General features: G+C 44.8%; 1 protein-coding gene across 1 annotated transcript in view; it reads left to right on the plus strand.

Moving 5' to 3' along the window:
- Positions 1–253: 253 nt before the first annotated feature.
- The window catches only part of TTC22 (tetratricopeptide repeat domain 22), a 116605-nt gene continuing 99951 nt past the window's right edge, over positions 254–16907 (plus strand). Inside the window, exons 1-6 of the mRNA XM_044301395.1 lie at positions 254–803; positions 8180–8235; positions 12466–12581; positions 13977–14095; positions 15847–16008; positions 16237–16389. Of these exons, the coding sequence (XP_044157330.1) occupies positions 255–803; positions 8180–8235; positions 12466–12581; positions 13977–14095; positions 15847–16008; positions 16237–16389 (1155 nt within the window). The 5' untranslated portion in view covers position 254. The remainder of the gene's footprint in view (positions 804–8179; positions 8236–12465; positions 12582–13976; positions 14096–15846; positions 16009–16236; positions 16390–16907) is intronic.

Here is a 16907-nt window from a genome sequence, read left to right on the forward strand (position 1 = left end):
GATTTCTCTGTTTTTTTCTTAGCAGGTCTGAACACTTCTCACGTTTATACGGAGTAATTGTATCACAAGAGCAGGAAACTATTGTAGCAATAATCGTGGGATTGACTTGCAAAATGTGCACTGAAATACTAGGGTGAGAAGGGAATTCTTCAGGGCCTCTCCCTGTCTAAGCTCCTCCCGAGCTACAGGTGACTCAAACCAGACATACAAGTATAGAGAGCAGGTAGGACAAGCGGTACATTGCTCTGCCAACCATGGAGGAAGAACCCGACGTGGACATAGAAACTCTCATAGATGAGTTTGAATATATTCCTGGTTATTTCCACTTGGAAATGAACCTCAACTTTGAGTCCTGCACCCCTCCACACTTGAGGAGAAGAGACATCAAACTGAAGCAAGAAGCCCTTCAGTTTCAGCTGGAGGTTGACTCCAGCTTCCAGCATTTTGGAATCAGGAATTTATCGGGTGTTTTCTCCTTCTACCTGGATGAGGTAGACAAAGCCAAGGAGATCTTTATAAACATTTGCAATCAGGACCCCAATAATCTAAATGCTTGGGCAAACCTGGCTTATGTCTACGACAAGCTGAATATGGAGGAAGAGGCCTCGCAGTCTGTAGATAAGTTATCTCATCTGATGGACCTGGATACACATGGGGATAGACATATGGCTGCTCGATGCCTGGCAGAACAGGGCTACGCTCATGCATTTGATGTGGGCCAGATGACCGATAAAGACAACATGGAGAAACTGATCACAGGAATCAGTCTGTATGATAAAGCTGTCACCTATGGCAAACACAAGGTCAGTTTAACAACATGATATAGTCTACATATACAATAGTTCCTTCAAGGTAACTTGGCATCTGCTACCTGCTTAATAAAGGGGTTGTCCAGTTTTGATAACCCAATTTCCATACACCCTATCAGGTTACTAGACAGGATTCTCTTCTCAGGATCCTCATCTCTTGGTAGAGCAGTAACAAAGAGCGTCTCTCGCTCTGGAGGACCTGTCCTGTCCTGCATTAAATCGACAACCAATTAATTTGAATAGGGAATGTGCTATGCTTCATTTCCCCTGTGGTGGCGCTGCAGGGAATGTGAGCACCTACAGCCAGATTTCAGAATACAGCTGATCACTGGGGTCTCAACAGGAGGACACTTTGTCATCTTCTTTTAAAGGAACCCTTCCAACAGGTAGGGACTGTCTAAAGTGGAGAAAGCTCTTAAAGGGGTCTTCTAGGAGTTCGACATTGATCAGCTATGCTTAGGATAGATCATCACTATCAAATGGGCGGGCGTGGTGACTCCAGGTAATCTCGCCGATCAGCTGATTGATGGAGCCATGGCCTCCTCACAATATACCAAGGACAGAATCATACATTACATAGCGGCTTCACTTGGTATTGCAGCCTCAGCCCATTCATTTGAGTGGGACCAAGCTGCACCTAGGCCATGTGACCGATGAACGTGACGTCATCGGTCTACAAAGAGGCAGCACATCTTCAAACAGCTGATCGGTGGGAGCGCTGGGAGTCGGATCCCTACTGAAGAGATATAGATGACCTGTCCTGAGCTGAGAATAGACTATCAATATCAAATCCCCAGAAAACCCCTTTAAAGAGGACCTGTTAGGTTGAAAACTGCTTGCCTGTCCTAATGTATACTGTCCTCCTGCATATAGTGCTTTTTTCTGTTTACACTCCCCTCCCCCCTTTTCTGTATATATGGTTCCTGAGCCTATTTTGTGCCCTATATACTAATTGAGAGCGATGGCCCTACTGTGTGGAGCCTACAGCAGCGCTCTGTCCAATCATACCGGATAGACTCAGGTCAACACTCAGGGAGCATTCTATTGAACGGGGTGGGGGGGATAGAAAAAAAAAAAAAAAGGCTATACTCAGTGGAGAGTGGGTATAAGGACAGGTTAGCAGTATGCATTATTCAAACTCATGACATCCTCTCCTGACATGTCTGTTTTGGTAACTACTTGCATTCCCCATGTAATAATAATTCTAGAACATTCATTCTTATGACTCTATGTTCTGCCATTTCTGTAATATTCCTGCTAAAAGTTATGGATGAATTACTAGCAGTTTGCAATGTAGGTCCTTGATGGGGCATCTATTGTTACAATGTTATGCCATTCCTCTGTTATTCCTGCTAGATGTTTATGAATGTATTGCCAGCAGTCTGAAGTAAAGGGTCCAACTGGGTGTTACCAGTAGGGGGTGTGTCACTGTGCACAGTCTGACACTATCCACTCAGTGCTGCCAGTGTCAGACTGTGCAGGGACCCCCCCCCCCCCCCCCAACTGGTAACATCCATGTGGACCTCTACTGCAGACTGGAAGTAATTCATTCATAAACCACTAGAATGAACAACAGAGGAACAGCCCAACATAGAGTCATAAGAATAGATGCTCCAGAATTGTTACTACATGGGGAATGCGAGTAGTTACTAACACACACGTCAGGAGAGGTGACAGGTCCTCTTTAAGGCCCGAAAGAATATTTTCATGTTGACATCCCCACACTCCATAACATAACATTTGCATTTTTCTATAGATATAGTTGTATGGGCTCTATTTTATAACGGCAGCATTTTGGGGTACATTAAGTACTATTAACTCTTTTTTGGAGGATGGAAACAAACAGCAATTCCACTATATCATGCCTCCCAACTGTCTCTCTTTTCGACCCAAGTCCCCCTGTTCCTCTTTGATCCTAAAATGTCCCTCTTTTTGACCTGGGTAATTAATGCATAAATGTGCATTAATACATTTTTCAAAATTGCTCCTTACTAAACTATCTGTATGGTTTCTACCGGTATATTAGACCAGAACTTCATTATTTGGTGCAATATGGACCTCAACATGGGGACACGTCCCCCCTGATGTCAGTCATTGGTTGCAGTAGTGCACGTAAGGGTACTTTCACACTTGCGACAGAGGATTCCGTCGCCGGAACTGCCCGCCGCATCTGGCAGTACAGACGCAAACTGGATCCTGATCTGTATGACAAATGCATTGAAATGCCGGATCCGTCTCTCCGGTGTCATCCGGAAAAACGGATCCGGCATTTATTTTTTTCACATTTTTTTCGGTCTGAGCATGCGTAGACTGCAATGCCGGATCCGTTTTGCTGGAAAACTCGTCCGGCATTAATGCATTTCAATGGGAAAAAATGCCGGCATTCCGGCAAGTGTTCCGGAATTTTGGATGGAGATAAAACCGCAGCATGCTGCGGTATTATCTCCGTCCTGAATAGGTAAAAAGACTGAACTGAAGACATCCTGATGCATCCTGAACGGATTACTCTCCATTCAGAAGGCATGGGGATATAACTGATCATTTTTTTTCCGGTTATTGAGCCCTGAGGACGGAACTCTATGCCGGAAAAGAATAACGCTACTGTGAAAGTACCCTCAGCCCATCTGTACCATGGCCAGAAGTAGACAAGCCTGGGACTAGAAGATCGCCTAAAGCAGCCAAGGTACAGGACCAGAGCAGCAAGGACCAGGTGACTACGATTCCCTCATTAGGTCAAACATTCACACGACCGTATTCATTCATTTTGCGGATCGGATGCGGACCCATTCATTTCAATAGTGTGCTGTCCGCATCTGTACTTCCGTCCCGGGGCCCCACAAAAAAGACAGAGCATGTCCTATTCTTGTCCACATAGGCATTTCTATGATAGGGCTGGACGTGTCCATTCTGCAAAATGCAGAACGCACACAGACGTATATGTCTGTTTTGCGGATCCTCAATTTGCGGTCGTGTGAATGCACCATAGTCAGCAGACCCTTCTAACAAAAAACAATTGTCAAAAAAGCGGACCATCCTTTTTCTCCTATTATAGTCAATGATACATTTGTAAAACTGCAAGACGCCTTCTGATGTGGATTCACGCAAAATTGTGTCCGCTAAACATACTTGAACATTATGCGTAGCAAAATGCACTCCAGACACGATAACCTCATCCAGAACTCATTGATGATTATATAAGCTTTATGGTCCAGCGCTTAGGACACAATAGGCTCTTCATAGTATTCTGCGCGCCTCGTAACGCACACAATAGGACTTTTGTTTGCATGCTTTATGAGCATAATCCAAAAATAATCTCCAGTGAACTTTGCAGATCCTGATGATTTAGTTATTTGCTACTAGAAGTCATAAATCGTGCTTCCAAAATGTGAGGCCATATTCAACATTAAAGGGGTCTTCCCATCTGGGACATTGACACTGGCCTATCGATAGGCTGATTGGTGTGGAGGCCTCCTCTGGGATCTGCAACTATCTCAAGAATGGAGCCTCAAAGTGAATGGAAAATACATCGCGCATGCGCAGCGTGCCCTCCATTCACTGTAATGGGACTTGTGAAAATAAGTTCTATAGCAGTAAATGAAGGGTGGCCTCAAATGTGCTGCAAGCCCCAGGGGAGCGGAGCAAAACGGAGGATGGGAGTGGTAGTGGCTCTGGCTTCAATAATCCTTACACCAATGCTCCCTAGGGCCAGGGCAGGCCGGCGTATGATGCTGAGTCAGGAACCAGGTCAGTTGTACAAGATAAACGTCTCTACTGAAGTGCAGAATGGGAGTTGTAGTACATCCAACCGTAATAAAAAACAGTTTTAAATAATTGACAGTGCATATATATGCTGCAAATTTCCCAGAGCAGAAAATCCACAGCGTATCTGCCAGAATCCTGCAGCAACATAAACGCTGAGGGTTTGTCGCACATTGCCAAGGGTGAAATCCAAAGTGAGAACCTGCAACATAAATGGACGTGCTGTGGGTTTAAAATCCAAGTTGTATGTGAATTAAACTGCAGAAATTTTCCATAGCGAGTCTGCAATATACGGGTATCGGCCGCGTGCGCACCGTATCACGGATGCAGACCCATTCACTTGGCTGGGTTTGCAATCCAAAAGATACGTAAGACCACGGAAGCACTATGGAGCGCTTCCGTGGCATTTCAGTCCGTGCCTCCGCACCACAAAAATATAGAACATGCTCTATTGTTTTGCGGACAGATCTCGGACCCAGTCAAACTGATTTTGGAGGCAGATTAATTGTATTACACACCATTTTTGCCACAGATTTTGGAGCTGATTGTTTCTTCTTTTCCCCTGCTTCCCATTGGTTGAATAGGATTTTTAGCGCGGCCGTGTGAATGAGCCCTTAGATTGAGGTGTTTTTTTTTCCCAGCATATTAATTCATAATCGCGTTGCAAAAAAACATGTTCATTCTTAAGGCTCATGCACACGGCCATTGCCCGGCTATGCCAGCATTGCAGCCTGCAAAAGGCAAACACCCATTTACTCGAATGGGTGCGCAATCTGGAAGGAGCGGAGTGGAACGGAGGCACGTAACCTCATGGAAGCACTATGGAGTGCTTCTGTAGGGTTTCTCTCCGTGCCTCCGCACTGAAAAAAAATAGAACATATTCTATTTTTTTGTGGTGTAGACAGATCATGGACCCAAGTTGAATCAGTCTGCATCCGTCTGCAGCAGCCGCAAGGATGATGCCCATGCATTGGGGAATGCAAATTGCGGTCTCCAATGCCGGCATACATCTAGGGGAATGCATTTAGGTGCAATCCCATAAAAGCGAAGAAGTCATATGTTTTCAATTTGCTACTATGGAATGTGACTTGACCCAACGGTCGCATTATGAAATCTGAGTTGCGCAGGACGTCGCTGCCAAGATTGTGCCAAGAAGTTGGCTCTGGTCGACCTCCTATCTGATGCAGGTCTGCTATTGACTTTGTTGGTGTCAGCAGTAGAAGGTGGGGTGTGTTCTATTACTAGTCATAAAAACATGGTGGATTCCCTGAGAAGGCGTCAGTTGCTTGTTTTTATTGTGTATTTTAGCCTTAAAAACAATATCCCTTACTTACTTACTGTAAAACTCTCTGAAGGTTCTTGTGTGCACGCTCAAATAAGGGTGTGTCCCTAGGCAAACAGCACACAAGTAAATCATCCTGGGCGCCATGCCGTGTCATATAAGTCAGCACGCATACCATGGCTGACACTGTTGAACTATTAGTTTCCACCAGGATTACATAGCTCTATTGGAAACAACATGCAAAAAATTACGGTCGCAATGGCGGACGATTATATGACCACGAGGACTATATCGGATCTGGTTGCCAGGAATACACTGCCTAGAAAGCGCAATCTTTATGGAGTTGTCTGGATCCGCTACCCCAGGAACTAACCTGTCTATATAACCGAGGCCTTCATCTTAAAGGTTATCTGCCACCAGGTTTATGCTGCCCTAAGGGCGGTGTAATGTAGGGACAGGCACCCTGATTATATGGGTGTGACAAGATTTTGCGGAGTAGCTTCCATAAAATCACACTTTATTAGGTTCAGCTTGAGACGAACTAGGAGTCCTCATGTTCATGAGTGGTGGGCCGGCTGAATATAAAGGCACACATAATAGTGAGAGGTCTCCTGGCCGCACTGCACCTAAAGGGGTCATGCACACGAATTGAATGGGTCCATGATCTGTCCGCACCGCAAAAATGTTGAGCATGCGCTATTTTTTGGCGATGCGGAGGCACGGACAGAAAACCCACGGAAGCACTCCAAAGTGCTTCCGTGGGCTTCCGTTCCGTGCCTCTGTTCCGCATCTCCCGGATTGCCGAGCCATTGAAGTGAATGGGTCCGTGATCCGTAATGCGAGATGCACACGGCCGGTGCCCGTGTATTGCGGACCCGCCGTCAGCCCGGCAACGGCCGTGTGCATGAGCCCAAAGTGTGATTTTATGGAAACTACTGCAAGAAAATGTGACATAGGTGCACTACTTTAGACTGTGCTCAATATAGACCTTTTCCTGAGAACAATTAAAGGGTTTATGCCATGACTGATGTAAAAAATGAAAATCATACATAATCTAGTATGTGACAGACTCTTTCTAAGACTTCTTGCACACAAGAGTGTGCGCCCCGTGGCCGCAATGTACGAACACCCACCGTGGGGCAGCCGCAGCGGATCATGGACCCATTCACTTTAATAGGTCCGTGATCCGGCCGTTCCGCAAAAAAAGATAGGACATGTTCTATCTTTTTGCGGAACGGAAGTACGGCACTCCGTAGGGCTTCTGTAGGGTTCCGTGCTTCCGTTCCGCACCATTCCGCATCTCCGGATTTGCGGACCCATTGAAGTAAATGCACACGGAACGGTGCCCGTGCATTGCGGATCCACAAATGCGGTCCGCAATATGGCCACGGAGCGCACACGTTCGTGTGCAATAAGCCTAACAAAGCTAGAACCTGACCTGTACTGCACATGGGTCCTTAGATCTCCACATTCACTGCTCCAATTGTTCTACTAAATTATCTTCAGCCTGGCAGCTCAGAGAGCATGTCCTTTCTGCTGCACCTCTCCCTGTAAGGGCTCATGCACACGAATGTGTGCTGGCCATGCCCGTATTGCGGTCCGCAAACAGGGGGTCCGCAATATACGGGGCCCGGCCGTTTTTGCACCGCATCACGCATCATGGGTCCGCAATCCGGAAGGTCCAGTGCAGAATGGGGGCACGGAACCCCACAGAAGCACTACTGAGTGTTTCCGTGGGGTTTCTCTCAGTGCCTCCACACTGCAAAAAATGTTGTATTTTTTTGCAGTGCGGATGGATCACGGACCCATTCAAGTTGAATGGGTCTGGATCCATCTGCGGAATCCGCATGGACGTTGCCCGTGCATTGGGGACCGCAAACGGCCGTGTGCATGAGCCCTAACTGCCACAGCTTCTGACAGATCATATGGCTGGTGGCAGTTGAAGATTTAGGCTACAGCACGACAAAAAGGGTACAACTACACTGCGACATGTGTTGCGCGCCAATTTTTGTAATGATAGTCAATGGTATCGCACTGCGACATGCAGCGACTGGATGGATTTTTTGCGACACCATTGACTATCATTATAAAAAATGTTGCGCAACTTTTCTGCGACACATGTCGCCATGTAGCTCTAGCCTTATGGTAGCGGTGATCCCATTGAAATTAATGGGATCGCCATGCCCATCGGAGGAAATCCCCCACTGTTGGATCTCTTTTGCGATGGATACAGTTAAAATTGCAAGTCTGAATTGTTGCTGTGTGTGATGTGAAATATGTAATACATGGACTACACATGTGTGTTAATATTTGATGTCTTCTTTTACAGATCTCCATAGAAGAGAAAAGAAGTTGGTTTTTCACAATGGCGTCTCTGTGTATGAGGTATGTCGCCATCACTACTCATGGCGGCCTTCGTAAAACCAATAGTATGACCTTTAGGTTCTAAGACATTGGGGTTACTAAGAAACTGTTGGTAGGTTCACCTACTTCAAGATATGAGAATTTAGATTTGCCCTTGGAAACTAACTTTTCCTAGAGGTGACAGCCGTCCTTCAGTATAAGCCACTTTACACATAGCGCCCAGTACAGATTTGATCAGTATTTTGCATCCATATGTTTTTTTTTAAAGCCAAAACCAGATGCGGATCCTAAACCCATAAAACGTATACGATTTTGAATCATTCTTTTTCTTGGTGCGGGCTTTAAAACACAAATGTATTTCACGTCCGTGTGCTGTCTGTTTTCCCACGCTAAATTCTGCCAGCAAAAAAACCCTTGTGTGGGCCTTAACGCTGGGTTCAGACCTGAGCGTTCGGAAACGAGCGCTCTGTATGCGCGATTGTACGGGCGTTTACAATCGCGCATACAGAGATTGGCGTTCACACATTGTCGCGCGTTCCCGAATTTCTATGTGCGGGAACGCGCGACAAACGCCCAAAAAAAAGCTCAAGCACTTGTTTGAGCGTCGGCCGTTTTACAGCGCGATCGTACGCGCTGTAAAACGCCCAGGTGAGAACCATTCCCATAGGGAATCATTGGTTCTTGCCTGTTGTGCGTTTTACATCGCGTAGGAACGCGCTGTAAAACGCTCAGGTGTGAACCCAGCGTAAAGGAAATGTGTCACCAAAAATGTTTTCTTTTCTGCCAGTTAAAACCAGATAGGGACACATATTCTTTTTTTTTTCTAAACAGTTTTTATTATATTTTTCTATTTTCTGAACATGATTATGGGGGCAGCCATCTTGCCTGAGCATTTCTTAACAGCATTTATAAAGCATTAAGAAAATTGCTTTACGGCAGCCCCATGGGCCATAGACACAATGATCAGGGGGGAAGGTCATTGACTTCTATGGGAGAGTCTTCATGCTCTGTGACCTGTGCAGAGGTCATTGTACAAGGAAAGAATAGATAAGATCTGACAATCGCCTAGTTTGAATGGTGGGTCCCGTCTTATCTATACATAGAGGTGATATCATTACATGCAGGACTAGAATGACAGATGAGCAGATAACTGCATTAAAGTGATTTGTAATGGTGGTGCCTGTTATTAGGCTTAGTGGTCACTGAAGACTGCAGGGTTTTATGGCTTTTGTTTAAATATAGATATTGACATGGAAAATTTAAAAAGTGACATAAAAAAATCTTTAGAAAAACAATAGGTCATTGTCTGATGACACATTCCCTTGTTGTTCCAAGTTTGAAAGTTATCCACGAGATAAAGGGTTACCTATCTGATCAGTGGGGGTCCGAGTCCGACCCCTGGGATCCCCAAGGATCCTGAGAATGGTAATACCATTCCCCTGTCTGGATGGACCGGTCGAGCATGCACGATGCTGCGCCATTCATTCTCTATGGACCCGCCAAGAGATAGCTGAATATAGCCCTTGGCTATGTCTGGTAGTCCTATACGAATGAACTGACAAGACCAACGCTCCTTTTTACTATGGGGGCTCCGGGCCTCTATTCTCATGATTGGCCGGACCAACACCAATCAGATACCTATCACCGATCCTTATGGTTGGACAACCCTAAGGCTACTTTCACACTAGCGTTTTTCTTTTCCGGCTCTGAGTTCCGTCCTAGGGGCTCAAATCCAGAAAAGAACTGATCAGTTTTATCCTAATGCATTCTGAATGGAGAGCAATCTGTTCAGGATGAATCAGGATGTCTTCAGTTCAGTCTTTTTGACTGATCAGGCTTTTCAGAAAACCGTAGCATGTTGTATTTTTACCTCCGACCAAAAATCCGGAACACTTTGACTGAACGCCGGATCCAGCCTTTTTCCCATTGACTTGCATTAACGCCGGATCCGGCGCCGTGTGTTCCGTCAAACCGGATCCGGCTTTTGCATGTTAAACCCCAAAAATTTGAAAAAAAAGTTAAAGGCCATAAATGGCGGATCTGTTTTTTCCAATGCATTTTTTCATTGTGATCAAAATCCTGATCAGGATTCAAATGTAATCCGTTTTCACACGTTTTTCCGGATCCGGCGGGCAGTTCCGGTGTCGGAATTAAACAGCGGATTCAAACAACGCTAGTGTGAAAGTAGCCTTATAATGATAGATAAAATAATGATCAGCTGCATGTGTTTTTTAAAGGGTTTCTACCACTTGCTTCTGACACATTTGGTTTTCAGACACTAGCGATCCGCTAGTGTCTGATGTACCATACAAGCTAATTATTATATTAATCCGTTCGGCCGTTTGGTTAAAAAAAGGACTTTTATATTTATGCAAATGAGCCTCTAGGTGCTATACGGGCGTTTTTCCAGCACCTAGAGGCTCCGTCTACCTTGCTAAATTGCCGCCCAGCTCCTCGCTCCAGCACGCCCATCTTCAACTCAAATCGATCCTCCCCCTGCTTCTGCCTTCTGAAATCTCGCGCCTGCGCCGTTCGTCGCGGCATTCGGAGGCATTCGGCGCAGGCGCAGTGAATGTCTGACCGCTCCGTGCTCAGACATTTCCACTGCGCCTGCGCCGATGACGTCATCGGCGCAGTGTAAATGTCTGAGCACGGAGCGGTCAGACATTGACTGCGCCTGCGCCGAATGCCGCGACGAACGGCGCAGGCGCGAGATTTCGGAAGGCAGAAGCAGGGGGAGGAAGCAGAAGCATAGCACCTAGAGGCTCATTTGCATAAATATAAAAGTCCTTTTTTTAACCAAAAGGCCGAACGGATTAATGTAATAATTAGCTTGTATGGTACATCAGACACTAGCGGATCGCTAGTGTCTGAAAACCAAATGTGTCAGAAGCAAGTGGTAGAAACCCTTTAAGCAATTTTTGCTGAAGATATCTGGCATATTTTAAACCAATTTGGGTACATAAAAAAATGAAAATGTCCAGCCAGTGTCGGACTGGGGTGCCTAGGGCCCACCAATAAAATTTATTTGGGGGGACCACCGTACAGTAACATTCAAATATAATAATCTAACAACTTTTTTAAATCAAAATAGGCAGGTTGAGGTGCTGTACATTGAATATATGTATGTAGTGCAGTAAGTCTAATGTGTTACGTGCCACTTGTGCAGGGGGTGGGAGACTAGGGGCCCACCTTGCTCAGGGGCCCACCGGGGGATTCCCCTGTACCCCTGTGGGCCAGTCCAAGCCTGTGTCCAGCTCAGTATGCAGTATTTCCAGGTTGGTCATGTGTGAAGAAGGGAAATCTATCATGAAGGGCATTTTATAAATCAGGGGAGATTTATCAAAACTGCTGCAAAGGAAAACAGGCTTAGTTTTCCAATAGCAACCAATCAGATTGCTTCTTTCATTTGCCAAAGGAGCTCTGAAAAATGAAAGGTGAAATCTGATTGGTTGCTATGGGCAACTAAGCCAGTTTTTCTTTGCAGCAGTTTTGATAAATGTCCCCAAGTTTCTGTTGAGTTGCTTGACAACGTCATGCGTTGTTTGATAAATCGGGCCCATCTTAAAACGTGACACTTTTGTCCTGTAATGTTTACTCCACTACTGCAGAAGGAATACGCCTTTTTTGGCCACTTTTCAAAAAGTCGCCGGGGGAGATTTATCAGACTGGTGTAAAGTAAAACTGGTTTAGTTGTCCATAGCATACTTGCCATCGTTTCAGTTGATAAAATCGGGACATCTAAGCCCCGCCCCTGGGAATGCCACTATTCCACCCGGAAACAACCACTAACGGGCACGGTCTGTGTTAGCCCCACCTATTTTCAGCCTGGGACAATGCAAATCTGCCAGGACTGTCTCTGAAAGGACAGGAACGGTCCTGCCAAATTCGGGACAGTTGGCAACTATGCTATAGCAACCAATCAGACTCCACGTTTCATTTTTCACAGCTCCTTTGGAATATGAAAGGTGGAATCTGATTGGTTGCTATGGGCAACTAAGCCAGTTCTTCTTTACACCAGTTTGATAAATCTCCCCACAGTGGATAAATTGCCTAATTATCATACCTAACCACGATCATTTATCCACTCACTATTCAAAAGTCACAAGAGTGGCGTATAGTCACGCATAAAGTAAAACAAGGGTGTGAAGTCCCTTCAATAGTCCTCACCTGCTGTAACCCCACAAATGCCTACACAGTCGGTTGGTTCGAGGACAGGAGTCATTGATTGCTTCCTTCCTGTAATTCCAGGTTAGATGAAATATTAATAAAAAAAGAACACGCTGGAAAAAAACGGCTGCAGTTTTACAACAAGACGCTGATGCTGCTGCGGGAAGCCGTAAAGTCATCCAACAATCAATACAAAGGTAGCGTATGCTGTACCTTATAATAGGACGGTTTTTATTACAGGCTCAGTTTACCAATCCTTTGTTACATGGGAAGTTCTTTGACATTCCAGGTTCTTTCAATTATTAAGACTTATGTCAATGTGACTTGTATACTCTTGTTTTCTGTGTTTCTATACATGGATTATGCTAGAAAAAGAATAACACTTTGCTACATAGAAAATGTACATTTAGTTAAAGAGGCTCTGTCAGCATGATGAACCGTAATAAACCAAGCATACCAAGCCTGGTAGGGTTGATCATGCTGATTAAAACAATACTTTTCTTTTATCTGTATGTTATAGAGCTGCAAAGATAAGTGGTTTTTATTCATATGCAAATGAGCACATTGGAGCACCAGAGGGCAGGGCTGAATCCTTGGAGCACTACTTTTATAATACCTTTTATAATACCCCCTGTACGCTGCACACTCCCCCCCCCCCTCCACTTGATTGACAGGGCTAGACATCAGCATGCTGAGGGCAGAGCTGTGCCCTAAAGCTGTCTCCTAGCATGTACATATCACATACACTACTTACTATAGCCTTACCATGTTGAGAATACAGGTTTGCTATGCTTAGAAAGCTAATACATATTACTGGTTTGTTCACAGTCACAATATATGACTATAAAGACATCAACAATATATATTAGCTTTCTAAGCATAGAGCACCACTCCTCTCGATATGATGAGGCTATGGGCGCAGCTATTTCTGGAGCTCCCATAGAAGTGAATAGAGAGCGCATGTGTGGCAACCTTTCCATTCACCTCTTTGGGAGTTCCAGAAATAGCCAAGCCGGTGCCCCCAAAGAAGTGAATAGAGGGTGGCTGTGCTTGCGCGGTGCACCCTGTTTCACCCCGTTTTAGAGATGGATGCAGATCGCAGAGGTGAGACCCGCACCTATCTGACATTGGTGGCATACCCTAGCGATTATAGTTGCAGATTGAGGCGCAGATAACCTGTGTGTCGCAATCTGTGCCAGAAATACGCCTATTTCTGGATAGTAAATCACCCCCTTAGTGTTTACTTAGCAAGCAAGGTAGGTGTCTTGTCACGGATGACTCGTTCAGGTAAATTATAGTGATTAAGGCCACACCAACACATACACATACGCTGATGGTGCAGGTTATTGTCAGGCAGCCCTCACCTTTCCCATTCTTAAAGGGAACACAACAAAGGTTGTGTATTTTCTGACCTGGAGACAACTAACTTCGCAATCGACATGATGTACCGTATGTCATGTGCAGAGCCAGATTGAACATTCTCCATTATCAAGTCTTTCTAATGAACCCTTCTACTGTGAATCATCCTAAATGCGTAAAATGAAGCCCTCCTATGTCCTGTATTCACACGTATGTTATTACGTATCCCCTAGCTTTGTCTTGGTGCTACATCGGGATGATGCTGGAAAAACAACATTCCTTTCCTACCACACCAATGGGAATTCATGACTACGGATTTTCAGGAACAGACGCCTTGGACTGCTTTAGCAAGGTTTGTGCCAAAACATCTTGTTTTCTACATGCTTATAGAATTACGATGTGTAGGAACCTGCGGTCCTAGGTTCTCCGTGACTCCTAAACCGCCTGATACCAGGGATAGCCTATGCAAAGCAGAGTCGAATGCGAGGATTGTAGTAGACACGCTCTGAGTTCCCTGAGAGTTGATACTGCGGCTGTAATGGATTGTTGGTTTACATGTCTATATGCATATAACTCGTCTACATAGCAGCCTATAACATTTTGCATGTGTACAAAGGAGTAGTCATAAAGCAGGTCTGCTCTGGCCATTTTTTTGTTAGATGGGCCCCCAAACCCAAACCAGATTGTAAGGAATCCCACTCCTGGAATAATCTGCAAGGGACCAGCTGTTTCATTTCTCCTGCAGCGCCACCAGAGGAAAAATGAAGTATTACACAGTACATATTAAAATCAATGGACTGTCTGTGTTATGCATGAAAAATCTACTTTTTGCAGCTACACTCCACTCTTGTTAAGGCCTCATGCACACAACCGTGTCCGTTTTGTGGTCCACAAACCGCAAATCCACAAACTATGGATGCAGTGTGTGCTGTCCGCATAATTTTTGCAGATCCATTTACTTCAGTGGGTCCGTGGTCCGCATTTTGCAGACATATTTTTTTATTTTTTCTGCAGTACGGACATACGGATGCAGAAAGAGCAGAGATAATCCATGTACTTTCCACCTCTGTATGTCCATTCTGCAAAAAGTTAGAACATGTCCTATATTTGGCCGCAAAATATGGACCATGGACCTCATTGACGTCAATGGGCCGGCAAAAAAATGCGGATGCAACACGAACGGTATCCGTACGGTTGTGTGCCTGGGTACTAATGGCGCCTTCACACACGGCAGATTTGGTTGCAGAAATTTTCTGCAACTGAAAATTAGTTCCATTCACCTGAATGGAGCTTGCAGATATCCACGTGCTTGCCGCCAAAACAACCCCATTCAGATTAATAAAAGTGATTTTAAGTCACAGAAATGTATGCGACAAATTGCGCAGCATGTGAACGCACCCTAATACATGAGGGTGCCGAATGGAGGGACCACCCTGTTCACAGATTAAAATTAGGCAAAATAAAATATGTCGTAAATCGTCCACTGCTTGAAAAATGTTTATTGTTTTAACCTGACTGGACATTTGTAGACATTTAGGGGTGTAGCTGTAGGGAGCAGAGGTAGCGGTTTTATCAGGGTATTGGTGTGAAAGGGACCCAAAGACATTTGGACTTAACATGATATAAGGTAGGTGGGGGGCCTTCTTACAAATGTTGCATTGGGACCCTGGAGTTCAAAGGGAACCTGGCACTAGATGGTAAGACACACCAAACCACCAGAATGTCGTTCTCCTGCTGGGTTTTAGCATTCTAGACATGTCCGTCTCCAAGACACTATTTTAGCATGGTCTCTAAAAAGAAGACGTTATATTACAGCGCATGCTATATGCAAAGAACTGAGAAGAGTCCAGTAGCATCCATGTGCAGTGTACTTGCCTCAACTTCCATCTGGAGGCCTAGAACTCTTCTCCAGTCATTTGCATGTAGCAGGCACTGTATTGTATTGTTGATCATTTTTAGGTGCAGTTCTAAAATGCAGAGTTTCAAGCACTAAATCCAAGCAGAAGAATCGCAGGAAAGTGGTTTCAAGCCCTACAATCAAGTGACAGCTCTGTAGACACTATTGACCTGCTAATAATTAGTGCCTTTATTCATCACAAACAGGCCATAGAAATAGGCAAAGGCGACCCGCTGATCCTAAACCGTCTGGCCAAAATATTTCACTTTTTGGGAAAGCAAGAAATGGCTACTGGAATCTGTAACATGGCGCTGAGTGCTCTTCAAGACCCAAAACTGAACTGGCAGGCTTACTGCACACGGTCCCAGGTAATCACATACTTTATAGTGTGGAGTCCTAACCGTCTCCACCCGGACCCCCCACCCAATTTTATGTTTACATTTTTTAGTATGTATCTACCCTATATAGCGTTACATAAAGTGTATCGTACCCGCTGTCTCATTTTTTTCTTGAGATTTTCTTTCAGTTGATTGTTCTACCTTTGCAGTGTCTTGTTCTTGCTGAATATTAAGCTTTTTACATTTGCTTCGGTTTAGATTTTTATCTGGATGTACGTGCGAGACTTGGAACGAGCCAAGTTAGGGTTAGGAGGACTGCCGGACAGAAATCATCTTACCAATGCCAAATGTGACCTGGAAAGCATCATAGATGTATACCCCTGCCTGAAAACATATCTGGAAATGGGGCAAGTGAGTACCACTGAACTCTGATTGACGGATTCATTAGGTCATGTTGTTTGAAAAACATATGGGAAAACTACCCCAATACTAAAGTGAAAAAAAAAAAACATTGCTTCTTTCTTCCAGAAACAGCTCCACCCCTGTCCATGGGTAGTTACTTGGTATTGCACCTCAGCTCTATAATGAAGCGAATGAGGCTGAGGAGCAAAACGAGGGCAATCTGTGGACAGGTGTGGCGTTGTTTGTGGCAGAAATTAGCTATTGTTTCCAATCCTGTATAACCCTTTAAAAAGGGGTTGTCCACCTTTGGGGGCCTTTCTGCCAGACACTCTGACCTCACTTAGTTGCCTTTGCCAAAGCAAAATGTGCAAATTATTTATTGTGAATAAGATAAGGCAACACTTTTCTATACTTTTATGATGTGATAGTATTGCTGCTTCTTGGCACCGTCTATAGGCCCACGTGACTGTATGTGTATACTCTATAGTACCAGCCATTGTTCTTACAATTCCTCTTCATCTTCATTT

Source organism: Bufo gargarizans, chromosome 7, assembly GCF_014858855.1.
Source record: "Bufo gargarizans isolate SCDJY-AF-19 chromosome 7, ASM1485885v1, whole genome shotgun sequence".
NCBI classification, from domain to species: Eukaryota; Metazoa; Chordata; class Amphibia; order Anura; family Bufonidae; genus Bufo; species Bufo gargarizans.